General features: G+C 43.9%; 1 protein-coding gene across 1 annotated transcript in view; it reads right to left on the reverse strand.

The window, feature by feature from the left end:
- PAPPA (pappalysin 1) overlaps positions 1-15,430 on the reverse strand; it is a 243,408-nt gene that overhangs the window by 187,912 nt on the left and 40,066 nt on the right. The window contains exon 3 of the mRNA XM_053204718.1: positions 1,316-1,461. Coding sequence (XP_053060693.1) covers positions 1,316-1,461 — 146 coding nt within the window. The remainder of the gene's footprint in view (positions 1-1,315; positions 1,462-15,430) is intronic.

Raw genomic sequence — 15,430 nt, forward strand, 5'->3', positions numbered from 1 at the left:
TCTCTATCTCTCTTTATGCAACAGCACACTTCCATACATGCATGCACGTGCATGAGTGTACACGCGCGCGCGCGCGCGCACACACACACACACACACACACAGGATAGGTTTCATTCCCTTAAAAGTAAGTGGGGAATAAGAGCAGTCTAGAGGGAACTAAGTGTAAAGTTTGAAGTCTTCATCATGTGAAGCTGCACACTCCCTCATTTTCAAGATTCTGCAGATTGAAAGCAGAGACTAGACTCTGGGCGTATTACTGGGACAGTAGTCAGGGCCTTGGAGAACACCCAGCATGGTCACTCTGCTGAGCCCTAACCTTCCCAGATGAAGACGCTCACTGAGGGAGGCATCATTATCCAGGGCTGCAAAGAATAGGATCATTGAATCAAGGGGAAAATGGCTGAGTAAACTCAATTGAATATTATGTGGTCATGAAAAACGTCTCCTTTAGAGAGATGGAAATTACCTGGAAGGATGCTTTTGTCTTGTGATGTTAAGTGAAAAAAGGATGGAGCAGAAGTGATTAGGAAGAATGCTACCATGTGGAAACATGTAGGGAGCATAACATTAAGTAAAAAAAAAGAGAGAGAGAACATAAAATTCTATCTATGCTGTGATTTCAAAGATGCGTAAGTTAAAAAAATGCATGTGTACATATAGACATGTACTAGAAGGCAGCATGAAAAAATCAAAATTAAAGAACTACAATGTTTGTTTATAGGGCCTGATTCAGAAACCAGGGTCTTTTCTGACTTTCGGTAATTGGCCTGTGTTCACACACAGCGCACAGCACAGTTTGAGTGTAAGAAGAGTTCCTGGTAGTGTTAGTGGAACATAGAGGAATAACTCACTTTCTTTGGTCTCTTTGGTATCTGTCAAGCCAACTCATGACTTAGTTGTGTCAGCACAAAGTGATTACCAGGCTGAGAGGATATTTGTATGCACTAAGAGGTAAGGGGTGTGTAAAGAAAGCAATCAAAGGACAGAGTTGGAAACTTGAATTCCAAATGTGGCTCTGCCATGGACTTGCGTGTGACCTTGGATAAGCTCTATTCCTTCTGTGGATCTAAGTTTCCCCATTGGTAAAACAAGGCTAATAGTACCATGTTATTTTCTTCAGAGCAATGCTCGGCAGTTGAAATGAGATAAGAAATGCTAGAGAGTTCGGTATACTAGAAAGCGATTAATAGATTACTCGTCATCATTACCACCACCACCATCATCCTAGTCATGCTCATCATCATCATTATCATTGCCACTAAATTTATTCCTGCGCTAATCCAATTTCCTCCTGAAGAAGTTTCTAATTCTCACCTAAGTGCATTAGGGCCTCCTTGTCCCATGGCCAAGTTGCTACTCCTGCCAATTCCTCCTCCGAGGAGTTTGCAAAGAAGATATTAAGGTGTGTTGATCCATCCAGTCTAAGAATGTTCTTCAGTTCATTAACATCCAAGTATGCTCTGTAATAGAAAAAGAACCTTAGCTGTCATCACCATCCAAAAAAGGTACTCTTCAAATAACAGCTATTCCCCAAGTAATTAAGAGCTACTATGTGCCAGGCACTTCGTTAAACACTTGATAAACATTACCTCCGTGACTTCCCCCCAACGATGTTATAAGGTAAGTGAGATGATCCCATTTTACAGCTGAGAAAATTAAGTCCTTGTGAGTTTAAGAGATTTGAGAAGTTTGCTCAGCTTATAAATAGCAGAGTTCACTTTAGAAACAAGATTTACCTAAAATCTCTATCTTTGCTCTTCAGGGCTCTGCTATCTTGACTGGTGACAGGGCCACATAAATGTGGATGTAAATCAAAGACATAGACCATGGAAAAGGCAACATGTATTCTAGTCTTGGCTTCTTTTCTATTTCACTCATTCACTATGAACGTCAAACCATTTATTTGGCAAACACGGATTATACTAGGAGGCCTGCTTTTATCTGCACACCAACCTTGCAAAGAGGTGTTATTGCTTCCTTTTCAAGATAAGGAACACATGGTCCAAATGTGATTACACAGGTTGCCCAAAGTTACAGAAATGGGTTTCAAGGCCAATTCTGTCTACCCTGGAAACTTATGCTCTTGTCACTGGGCATTCATGCTGCCCACCCCCTCCCCCCACCAGATGATTCTACATTCTGTATGCCTTTATTTGTTAGTCTGTAAGATGGACTTAGGGATATTGCATTTGGAATGGCTGCCATTGTAGACTGGCATATCAGGAAAGTGAACTAACTCCCCATTATCATCATTAGCTCTTTAATACATACAATGAACACATGTTGGCGAGCGGAAGAGGTGGTCTTTGAAAAGAGGCTGGCATATCCTAGGTGCTCAATAAATAAGAACTCCTCATTCATAGAGTCTGGCTCTCCTATCACCACAGAGACACTAATGCTTTCCATCAGTCACAGGCACATTACTCAACGGATCATTTTCTAAATCAACAGAGGCATCTTGCTGCTTTCTCCTGAGTCTTTCAGCCCCCATTTTATGTCTGCTGTCATGTATCCTTATGAGCAGCTGATAATCATTTCTTGAGTAAGGCTGGAAATGAACCAATGAATCACTGAATAAAAATATACATAAACAAGCAGGCAGCTTGATGTAGGAGGTGAGATAAAGTCTATGAATAATGATATTTAGTGTTTGATGGGCTCTTCTAGGTGGTCAGACTTTACATGGATTATCTCCTTTCATCTTCTTAATAAGACTGAGGTAGGTAGTATCATTATGCCCATATTCCAGAGGAGAGAAAAGAGACATAAAGAACCTTCAGAGCTTGCTAAGGTTGCACAGCGAGTTGAAAGTGTTTACCTTTTGCATAATGCTATCTGTTCTTGACAGGTTGGCCCAAATCCTGGCTGGTAGAATACTTTTATGACAGTTCCCTCTCTTTTCCCCTCCTGGAGTCATAGAAGAGCCTCCTGTATGTGCAAGAGTAAGCCCAAGATCCCCAGCACAGCCTCCAAGATACTGCCTCCTTCTATAGCCTCAGCTCTCTCTGCTCCCTCTTTCGAATTTCCCAGTGTGGGTTGGGGGCGCCCACCATGACGCATCATCCATGATGCCTTCACTTGAGTTGTTTGTTCTTTCTGTAAGGGACTCGGTTCCCCATCTGGTCCCCTGATAAACACATCCAAAGCCCATTCTGGTGCCCCTCCTCAAGGAAGTCTTCTTTGATTCCCATCACACCTCCTCCTTTGCCATCTCTGCACTCATCCACACATTCACACTATTCCAAATCATCACTCCACCTGTCTACATCCACCACCATCTGTGGCTCCCTGGGGTGGGGAACATGCCTTATCCATTTTTGTTTACCCCGTTCTCAGCATGGGGCTTGCCATGGGTCAGCACTCAGTTGATGTTGATGGGGTTCAATTTACACTAGGAAAGAAAAAAGCTAAAATACTTAGGCCCCAGTTTCCTTCCTAGAAGCCCTATTTCTTTGCTAATACACTGGATTAGCAGCAGCTATCTTAGTGCTTCACAGAGCATTCCTATGGGTCACAAACCCATTCCTCTACTCCAATGAGAACAGACATATCTGAGACCTAGAGAGCCCTCTGGTCCCCCACATCACCAAGAGCCCAGTGATCATGTGACCATAATTTTTTCTGGCTTTTCAAAATAAGGTGAACATAGTTGGCGATACAGACAGGAGCAGGAGAGGTCATAGGTATGTCTGGGTTGATTTGACCAGTCTCCAGGATAGCCCTATGCTTAGATATTGACCTGAAATATTGCTGCCATGCCTCCTCAACCTGAAAATCCTACCTTCACCTTCTTAGACTGGAAGCCTTCTAAGGAGTTTCAGTCAGTCTATTCTGTGACCAGAGAAAGAAAGAGGAAAGAGAAAACCAACATTTATTAAGCACTTGCTGTCCACCAGCCCCTATGCTAGACAACACCTTCTATTCCATGTCTGCAGTATTCAAAGCCATGCAGCCCAGTGGGTATGATGACTTGTTCTCAAGCCAGAGTCCTGGGTTTGAATCCAGCTCTTCCACTGATGGATCTGATGTTTGGATCACGCTGGGCAATTTACTTCATTATTTTTTGCCCCAGCTTCTGTATACACAAAACACCTACCTTCGTTGAGTTGCTCAGAGGATTTGAGGCTGTCATAAAGGAAAAGCGTAAAAGACTTAGAAAAATACCTGGCATGTAGAAAACCTCAATAAATGTTTAGCTATTTCTATTATTTACCCCCATCTTAGAGATGAAGGGACAGGGGTTCAGAGATCACATAAATAGTGACGAAGCCAAGCACAAATCTCAAAGTGTCCAATTCTTCCCACGAGCTCACCCTCATTTCCAGGCTCACTCGGGGCCACGGTGAAAAGGGAAACAATGTGTGGGCGAGTGAAAACAAAAGAGAAGCTGAGATTTTCTTGGATCAGCCCATTCCACATTATTTATTATTTTCTAATTGATTTGTCCATTTCCATCAAGCATTCTCTCAGGCAGAGGACACAGATGTTATTAGACAAAGTCACCTCTTTGCCCTGCTGCTCTGGGCTGGGAAGGCTTCAAGAGGGGAAGAGATGGGGTAAGGTGGGGCAGGGGAGACATTTTAATTGGTTGTTTATTCAGTTGTAATTACAGAAGCCTATCTTTTCTGGGGGTGGTATTAGTCCTGGCCCAAGGCAGAGATGTGGGATGTTGGAGCCTCTCCCTTGCTTGTACATGAGGTGTGTTTTTTTTTTTCACACTTTGAGGAGCCTCCATTTCCCCCCAAGAGGAAGACTCTATGGCAGCCATCCAGGGCCTTGGCTCCCCGGCCCCAGCCTCTCTCCTCTCCATCTCTTTTGGGGGGATCCACCCAAAGGAAAACAGCTCTGTGGCTAAGAGCCTTCCTCCTGCTGGCTGAGGTATTCCCACAAATGCAGAGCCAAGCTGGATCATCAAGGGAAAATCTCAGGGGATAGGAGTCCATGTGGGTATTTCCTTCTCTTCCCCTACCTCTTTAAGAGAATGTCTAATCCCTCCTGTCAGGGAATGGAGGGAAGAGCAGAGCAGGTCAAATGGAGAGGGGCCATTAGACTCTGGGGAGTTGGGTGAAGAGGGGAAGGAAAAGGACTTGTGCAGGGCCACTTGGCTTTCTGTTTTGCAACTGTGGAACGCTTGGCCCTATGTCTACCTTGCAAATTGGTCAAATGCATTAAAAAAAAATCATTGCCCATGATCCATAAAAAATCCATATAAATCCAAATCTTGGTGTGTTTATTAATTTACATGCCAGTACTACTCAGGGTTAGATGGACAGACCTACGGCCATGGGCAAGTTGCTTCACCTCTCTGCATGTCATTGAGCATACCAACAGGTTTAAATGGGACAGCTCAGCACAGCCTGGGCAAACACCCCCCCTCTAGGTCCTGGTCTCCTATTTTCTCCTCCTGGCAACAACAACAACAAAAAAAACCTAAACTGACAGTCTGCCTCTGGATGGTTCCCCGAGTCTCGGCTTCCAGAGTCTCATCCCCACCATCCAACCTTCTTCTTCTTTCAGCAACCTCAACCTCAAGTTCTCATAGTCTCCCCGCTCCTAGAACTGCTGGGTTTCCCCAGCTATGCCCACTCCTATGCGTGTCCATTCGTTTTCCTCCTCTGCCTCAAAACCTTTCTTCCTTAATCTCTGACATTTAAAATCTTCCTGCAAGGTCCAGCGTACATCCACTCCTGATCACCATCACCTGTAAAATGGGATGATGACAGCCACCTCTCGGGCTGGGGTGGTGGGTCTAGAGGTCACACAGAGAAAGTGCCTCACTCAGTGCCTGACATGTAGCTGGCACTCGTTAATTAGCATAGTCTATGTTCATTACATTATTGTTCTTACCATGTTAATTATGAGCAGCACCAAAATGATCACCTCTAGCTACAAAATGACTTCTCCCTCCTGACAGCCTCCCCCTTCTGGTTCTAGTACTTGTCACCCCGCTTTATGTTACCTTCTCTGTGAACACCTGTCTTCTCCATCAGACTATGAGATTCAAGCAGGTGGGGGCCAAGTCTTTATAATTCTCTGTGCTCCCTAAAACTTGAATGAGTGAATGAGCAAGCAAGTGAGCAAGAGAGAGAGACAGACAATCATGGATTAGCAGTGATTGAGCACCACTCTCTTAACTGCAGAATTTCAACACAAGACGAGGAAGTCCAGGCTCAGGGAAGTGAAGTGATTTGCCTGAGGTATTGAAGAAGGGACACAGAAGGCCCTGACAATAAACTTCTGTTCACTAGCCTATGAGTAGCAGCACATGTTCACAAATTAGTAGCATCACCTCTTCATTCAGGTGGACACAGTTTCCTGTGAGGGTGTGTGGCTTAGAGAGTCAAGCGTGGGAGGGGCTGCAGCCCTGGGCTCCCCCTCAGCTGAGCACCCCTAGACACAACCTGTATTGCTTGAGTTTCTGGCCTCTCTCATTACACTCTGCTACCTGGTCTGCAGCTCAGAATCCCTATCTGTTGGGTGAGGTTATGAATTCGATCAGTGTTTTCCAAATCACAGCTGGAAGAGGGCTAAATCTGCAAGAAGCAGATGCATATTTAAAGGAAGTTTTTTGATTCAAATGGGTTTAGGACATGCTGTGTTAAACAATGTCCAACACGTATGTTTTTTTAATGGCAAGAATTATCAGAGCCTTTAATACACAAAATGGGAGCAGAGCAGATAGTGTATGAGTGTTCCGGAACATGTGTGACCATAATCCTTTCTCCCCACCCTAACCTCTACCTCGGCCAACAATCAAATTAGCATCACAACCAACAGAGTTTGGGAAGTGTTGGGCTAAATTGGAAAGCCCTTCCTAACTCAGACCCTCACCCCAAGCTGCCTCTCTAGAGAGGTGACTTGGTGTCTCTTTGCTTCCTGCACAGCCCATACCCCTGGATCCTGCTCTAGAGGTTGTGGGTCCCCTGGAATGTCAGTTTCAGGGGGGGGCCCAGCTCAAAGTGCCAAGGCGCCCAGACTTTACCCCTCTGCCAGAACTGCATTTCAAAGCCATGAGAGCAATTCTGGAGGGAGATCAAAGCTCTCTCAACTCAACTGTCATTAGAATATTTTCTTTATGCATCTCACTCGCTGGTGAGTGCCAATAACATATTTCCTAAATGCACTGGCCTGAGATGGTACAACTCTGTAATAATCTCAGTGAGAGGGTTGTCAGGGCCTGTTTTACTGAAAGGGAAGCAAAAGGGAAGTATATTCAAAATGCAGAACAACAACAACAGATCCCTTCAGCGAAATTATGGAAAGCTTGGGTTTTTCCAGCTCTAGAAACAGAATACACTGGCTCTCCCGTTCTAAAGATGGTTGGTCAAAGGTACCTCTCACAGTGAGCCCAGATCGAGACTGACCAGGGTTTGTTTCTATTCCCACTTAAAGCCAACTGACTTCCCCACTGTCAAAGTGCTAGGTGAGGAGATTTTTGAGAAGTGTCCTGCCCCCATTCTGTTCCCTGGGCTCCTGATAGGTGTAGCCAGGTCATGGGAGTGGTCCTGGCCAACTGCTGATGCCCTCAGCTTCGGGAGGATTTGTCTGAGATGCACCTGGCTGTGAGTATGCCCCCTGTAAGCCAGAGGCTGGTGACAGTTTTTTCAGGTTGAAGGAAAAGGCAGGAGAGTACCATAGAAACAAGCGCATCTCTTTTTAAAGGAATTTTTAAATATGACAACATAACATTTAAATGGAGTGCCTCAGAACCTTACTCTACTTATAGTTTATAGGAAGGACTGTCTTATGTAGTGAGAATCACTGCTACTTACTTTCATAATTAAATATTCTTAAATACAGTTCTAGACAGAACTGTTCTGGACTGAGGTCTATTTTTCATTCAACGATGTGAAAATGGGGTACAAGTACACCAAAGTTCATGATACACATTGTTGCATTCACGATTTTCTTCTGGCATTACCACACCAAGAAATACTTCATTGTTGTAATCACTGGCTTTACAACTTTTCTGGGGGGGGGGAAGCCTCATCTTGAGAGAGAGAGAGAGAGACAGACATTCTAGGGTTCACATCTTACCTCTTCTGCCAAGAAGTGTCCCTGTGACCTTAATGAAGTGACTTGATCTCTCTGAACCTCAATTTCCTCACCTGTAAAATGGGGATTACAAAATTCAAGCTAGACAGGAGTATAAAAATTCAAGGAGGTAACACATGAGAAAGTGCCTAGAACTATGTCTACCTCATGAGAGGCGCCCAAGAGACACGACTCTCTTTTTAGCTTGCTCATGCAGCTGTAGGAAACTGGCCTTAGCTCTGAATGTTCACAGTATTTTTCTCATCAGAGAACCTGCTCTCATCACTGGACCAGGGTGTTTGTCTCCTCCACAGGTGGTTGACCTGTTTCTACAACTAACAAAGCAAGTCCTATAGCACTGCCTATTTGCAAATGCTGATTGTAGCCTGTCATTCCCGAGGAGGATCTCAAGTCCCTGAACCACTACTCCAATTTCAGAACACACTAGACCATTTGAAAATGATTATCAAATATAAAGATCAAAGCCACTCAAGACAAGTCATTAAAGCAAGATAAACCTCAGAATGTTTATTGCATCCATAGCCTTGTTGCAATTAACAAGCGTTCTCCAAGCTGTGGCCAGTTCTGAAACCTGGATTCTATGTTTTGATCCCAAGGGTCCTAACGATCTGGACTTTATTCTCTTGCTTAGTTTTATTGTCAGAAATGTCTAAATCTGCCTCTCTTGTCTGTAAGAGGAGGCACAGGGAAAAAAAAAAAAGTGCTTGGAGAGTTTATTAAATTCTCGGAATCCTGAATGATTGGTTTCCAAAATAATAGCTCTTGTAAAGAAGCCTGACACACAATCTAAGAAAAATGTAACAGCACCAATCAAAGAGCAATTGAAAAATCGATCATTCTTTCATAACCTCCTCCCCTTCCCTCCCTGCCTGCCTTCATTTTCCTTTTTTCCCTCCTCTCTGCAAATCATTCATTCCTTCTGTTCCTCTTTTGTTCACTAATACTTACAGAGATTCTATTATAACCATGCCTTAAGCCAGAAACTCGGCAAACAAATATGAAAGAGAAACATTTTTCACTATGAAAGAGTTAGCAGTTTTATGAAGGAAGTGAGACAAATAATCAGATGATCACAACATAATGTGATGATACTAATACGACCTACCATTTGGGGGAGTTTACTACTCACTGGCACTGTTGAAGCATTTTTCAAAATTATCTCTTTGAAGCCTTACAATAAAACCCAATGTGCTATACAAGTATGAGTATCCCCAGTTTATAGGGGGAAGAAACCAAGACTCAGTGAGGTGATGCCGTTTTTCCAAGGTCTCTCCACCTGGTCACAGGTGTGGGAGGTGAGCTCTGACTGGTCATGTGTTGGATACTGCAGACCACATCCCTCATCATTAGTGTCTTACCTTCTCTTATGATATGTATTAGCATAGAGAGGGTACTGAACAGGAGAGAAGCAAAGAGCAATGACAATTTCCAAGCTGAAGGTGGATAAGACATCACTGGGTATGTATGTATGTGTGTGTGTATATATATATGTATGTATGTATGTATGTGTGTATATATATATATATATATATATATAATGTTTTTTTTAATTTTTGTTTATTTTGAGACAAAGAGAGAGAGAGAGCATGAGCAGGGGAGGGGCAGAGAGAGAGAGGGAGAGAGAATCCCAAGCAGGCTCCATGACACCAGTGCAGAGCCCAAAGAGGGGCTTGATCTCAAGAACCATGAGATCATGACCTGAGCCAAAATCAAGAGTCGGTCGCTCAACCGACTGAGCAACCCAGGTGTGCCGAAAAATGAATACCTTTCCACCAGGATCTACTCAGCAGCTTTTTTTTTTTTTTCCTCTCACTAGCCTTTTTATAAAATGGCTTTTAGAGACTGCTGGGGCAGAAGACAAAGAGTCAGGACGCCTGGATCCTGGCAAGCTCAGCTACACTCCCTTGGCTAGCATGACTCATTCTTCAGGACTCAGCCTAGAAGGTCTCTGACCCCTGATGAGTCAAGTATCCATCCTCTGAGCACCCCCAGACCTCAGACTCCTCTTTAAAGCATTTATCCAACTAGCTACATACCTACCTGCAGGAAATTCCATGAGGGAAGAATCACACCTATCTTGTGAAATTATCATTGCTATACCTCCAGCACCTAGCACTGTGCCTTGCACATCACAGGCACACACACATGCATGTGCGTGTGCGCGTGAGCACACACACACACACACACACACACACACACATACATTGTTAAAGGAACAGTTACTTCACTGAGATCTTTCCTTGGGGTTCTGAATTTCTGCTTTGATAGTCCCATATTCTCAGAGTTTACTTATTTTCGGAAAGCCAATAAGCATGAGGAATATACCCTGAAAAGTAAGAAGAAATAACAATTGATGTGTGATGGTGTGTTCAAAAGTACCACGTCAAACTACTGGTTTCACAACACAAGTGTGCAGTTCTAGGGCCCACACGCTAGCTCTTCCTGCAACCTCCCTTTCTTCTTGAAGGATCAAAACCACAACTGATAAATAATAGAACTGACCACATTAAGCAGAATACACACAGCTCCCCAGAAGCCCTGTGGTCTGTCTTCCACTTGACGCACAATTAAATAAAGCAAAATCACCTCTTTTTCATAAGTTGGGGCAGCCACCAAGTTCTGGATACAGGTGATAGTTCAGTAGACTATGTAGTTTGGCTCTAATGTGGAGTCTCGTAAGCCATATAACTTATGTGACGACTGACTGAACGATATGATGTTTGGGAAGGCTAGAGCAAGAATTACAATATCATCACTGACACGTGTCAATATGGCAACTTCTAGATTTTAGTTTGAACTGCAGCCCCATACAAATCTCCTAATAGCAAATAGCAGAATCATCTAAAGACACAACTACACAGTCATTACAGTAGATGTAGATCTCTCTGGATGGCTTGAACAAGTCTAGTAGCATCCCCAAATGTAGGTCTCTCAAAGGGTCAGAGGGTCATGTGAAAATCAAAAATTTTAAGTATGTGAAATAACGAAGACCATGACATTGTATGTCAGGCTATCAAAAGTAGAATTAAATTCAAATGGATTTTTGGAAAGAGGATGCCACATTCAGGGCCTAAGGGAAAACAAAATGGCAGACATGCAGACTGCCCTAGGTAGGGTGCCACCATCAGGCTGTCACAGGGACCTGGATAATGGGAGTCACGTTCTTTTAACTTGTCAAAGAGGAAAACTTCCTTCATTGCTATGCTGAACACGTTGGACTCAATTGGTCAGAGGGGCCAGTAAATACTTTGAAGGCAGGGACTGTCCCCAGTGTCAACTCATGGCCTTGCTCATACCTTCCTGATACCAAGCTCCTGAATTATAGTACAGCTCCAGCCCCCACAGGCCTCGGAATTGGATTACAACGTCTGATTTGAAAATGTATGAAAGGAAAAGATCTTAGAAAAATCCTACCCAAATCCTCCCATTTTACAGAAGAAAAATGTAAAATAAAAGAAGTGACTTACTCTATGCTGGCAAAGAAGTTACTGGAAATATCTCGTCACTTCCTTCCTCCCGTTTTGCCAACCCACAGGGCAAACTGTGTTTTTCTACCATGAACCCTTGTGGGAAAGACCTCTCTCTCTCTCATGTCTCTCTTCCACACTCTGTAAGATCCTGAGATAGTCCATACTTGTGTGGCATCCTAGACACTCACTGTTGTCTTCCGTGGCCACAAAAATAGTTTGGGAGTCAGGATTCAGGCTCAAGGCTAAGAGGTGTGCTGTCTGTCTGAACTCAAAAAGGGCTAGAATCACCTACACCAGACACCTGAAATGGAGACAATATTCTCCTTACCCTCTGCCCTTCACCACCAGATCACCAAAACAACTTAGCACATGGAAAAGAGAAAGAAAGAAAGAAAGAAAGAAAGAAAGAAAGAAAGAAAGAAAGAAAGAAAGAAAGAAAGAAAGAAAAAGAAAGACAGGCACAGAGGAAAGGACACAAGAAAACATGCCTCTTAAAACAAAACAAAACATAACAAAACAAAACAAAACAAAACAAAACAGGAAAACGGGAGCCTGTTGGACTTGGGTAAACAAACTGTGAGCAAAAGGCACGGCTGTACACACACTAGTTTTGTGTTTCCAGAAAGCAAGAGTGGGGGTGTGGAAGTCCTCTTTCGGGAAGGTGGAAAATCGGCCAGCTGTGAGCTTGCAGGTACAAGCCGAGCTGTGGTCAATTAAGGAAATGCGTTTCACTAAAGCAAAATGTCCTGGTGTCTGTCCATTCCACCCTCTCTCACACCCCCACCACTTTGTCTCCCCCTGTGGAAGGACGTCTGGCCAAGCAGAGGCTGTCATGAGTGGTCAGTGTCACCAGTGGATGGACACCCAGGGTGGAAAAACCCCAGCTGCCTCCCACTGGGGCCCTCAAGAGGTTATCAAGCACTGCTGTCTGTCCAGGGAGCTGGAAATGGAAATACACGTCTAGGAAAAGGGGTGACACAGAAGCATCTCCAACTTTCACCTGTAAACTTGACAGAGGTCCTGCTGTGGTAAGAGCAGGGGGCCAGCCGACACCTAGTGCTGCGTCTTATGTGGCTCGGTGAGGTCCTGAGCGCCTTAGGGGAGCCCTCTTGACTTCCAGCTCCTTCCCTAGCATGTGCGAGAACCACAGAGTGAGTCCCATCCTGGAATCCCAGATGTGCCTCTGCTTTACACTGGAGATGCCTAAACTTACTGCGGTGTGCTGCCTGGGACAAGGAATACGTTATCATTTAATATGTGCAGGGTTTTTGGAGTAAAGAAAATCTATTAAATATGGAACCTACAGGAGCCAAAGTAAAAGGGCCTTTGGTAGAAGAGTGGGATTAGTTTGTGTTGGACCCCCACTCCAGCCCAAAGGAAAGACTCAGGATCCAGAGGGGGCTGGGAATTAGGGAATATGTGTGTAGGAAGGTCAGAAGATTCTCCAGAGACGGAAAATCCCCCAAACAACCACCACTGTTATTTTGAGTGCTCAGTAAGTGGCGGGTGCTGTTGTAAGGGTTGACCCCTATATCATGTCACTGAATCCTCTGAACCACTCAATGCCATAGACTGTGGTACTTTCATCACCGACTTTACAGAGGAGGTATCTGAGGCTTTGATAAAAGCTAGAGACTTGTTCAAGGTCACAGAGACGTTAAGTGGCTTGATTTCAAGTATGCTCAGTCTCCAAAACTCATATTCTTATTTATTTGCGAGGCTATACTGACCCCACACAGCTACTCACTGGTCCCTGTTTTGAGCCCCTTCTTCTTCTTTTTAAAAATTTTTTAATGTTTACTTTATTTATTTTGAGAGAGAGATGGAACATGGGGAGGGGAAGAGACAGAGGGAGAGAGAAAGAATTCCAAGCAGGCTCTGCTCTGTCAGCAAAGAGCCTAACATGGGGCTCAAACACACTAACCATGAGATCATGCCCTGAGCCAAAATCAAGAGTCAGATTCTTAACCAACTGAGCCACCCAGGTGCCCCCTGAGTTCCTTCTTAACATCCTGTGGAGGGGTCACAAGCAGTTCTCTTCACTCCATTTGCCCCTCTCTCCTGCTCTCAAAGAACAAATTCACCTGTGCACAGAGTCACAGATGGGACGTGAGTAAAGGCAGACTTTGCTTAGATGAAAAGCATGAAGAGAACTTGGACCAAAGCTGAGAGAATGGGACCATATGTGTCCACGTGGCCTGAATGTGTGTGCATGTTCCTGCATCTACACCCAAGCAGGCATGTGGGCTGGAGATGGTCAAAAATTCTTGGAACCTCAATCAAAGGGGTACATCACCCATTGTAACCAATCCCAACAATGCCTGGGGTCATTCCATGTGGAAACATATCCTCTAACATGGTGAGACATTTGGGTTGTTTCAAAAATAAATTAGTGTGCAAGCTCAAGAAGTTTGGTATGTTACATGGTCTTTATTTAAAAATACCAATTCTGTGGCCAGTACTAAAAAAAAAAAATTAGTATTTTAAGAATGAAAGTAATCTGTGTAAATGCCCTCAATGTGCATCCGGCAGTTTCATCCAGGCCTTTTTTTATGAGCCTGTGGAAAGTCAGTCTCCATCAAATAATGCGAAGAGGAGTCTGTGTGTGCACATGAGAAGGGAGAGAATTTTTTGCACCTACTGTGTGCCACACAATCTACCAGGCATTTCATACAGATGACTCCATGTAAGTTTCTTGATGCCCTGTTGGAGTGCTGTTCTCACCCAATGTTCACAGATGAGAAACCAGCAACTCTTATTGAGAAACGAGCCAAGGTCAGACAGTTAATGAAGAGTGGAACCAGGATACAAACCCTGGTCAGTCTCCAACACATATCACTTTTCCACCATACCAGGCCTGACTCCTGTTATTGCTTTAATGAATATTAGTCACATTAAATAAACGCTGATATTCTGATTATAAAATTCCAAGCAATTTCTCTTACACGATTACTGGAAAAGAATGAACAAAGTTACTGAACAAATAACAAAGCCCTCTTTCATCTGTGTGCTGGTTAACTCTTCCCAGAACTCTTGCTTGGATATTATTTTATGTGACCCTCAAGGCAATCACATGATCCAGGCGGTCAGATATTATTATCATTCCCTTTCCATAGATGTGGAAACAGAGGCTCAAGGAGATTATGAGACTTGCCCAAGATTGCATAGCTAAGACACTGCTGGGCCAGGGCTAGAATCTATTTCCCCGGAATGCTATTTTCATTCTACATTAGTCTGATTCTTAGAGCTCTAGGGCCGGAAGAACAAATCATGACATTGAACTGCATGAAATTCCAAGTAGAGTCACCTCTTCCTTAAACCTTCCCATCACCTTCCCACCTCAATCTCTTTGTTCTTTTCTGTCATTACAAAGTCTGTTAATTCTGGAGGTCTGTTTGTAGACCTCCTCTACCAGAAAACCTTTTCTAACTTCTCCAAACCACAGGGATCCTGCCTTTTCTCAGAGTTCATGCAAGCCTTATCGTCTGTGTGGTTCGCTGGTAAATTAATCATCCACCTTCTTGCCATCTCTTGAATGACTGTAACAAAATGTCATAAAACCACAGAATATAAGCACCTTCAGGACACAGATTACACATTGGATCTCTAGGGCATTACTGCAGTGCCCTCGATATTAAAGCATCTTAGCAAAATACGGATGACAGGTATGAACATGACCATGCTAAAGAGAACTTTTCCAAGTTTTGAATCCCCAGCTTCTAAGATACCATGGTAATGTAGGAGGGTGGAAATGCCCTGGGATAAAGAGATGAGACCCTGGATCTTGCTCTCAGGTTGGCCTCACTTTCACTGGGAGGCCTGGGTCAGTGCTGGCCCCACTTGGGAGCTTGGCCTCCTCATCTATAGCAAGAGAAGGCTGAACCTTACCACTGCTCCTTTTAGC

The sequence above is a fragment of the Acinonyx jubatus genome, chromosome D4, assembly GCF_027475565.1.
Source record: "Acinonyx jubatus isolate Ajub_Pintada_27869175 chromosome D4, VMU_Ajub_asm_v1.0, whole genome shotgun sequence".
NCBI lineage: Eukaryota > Metazoa > Chordata > Mammalia > Carnivora > Felidae > Acinonyx > Acinonyx jubatus.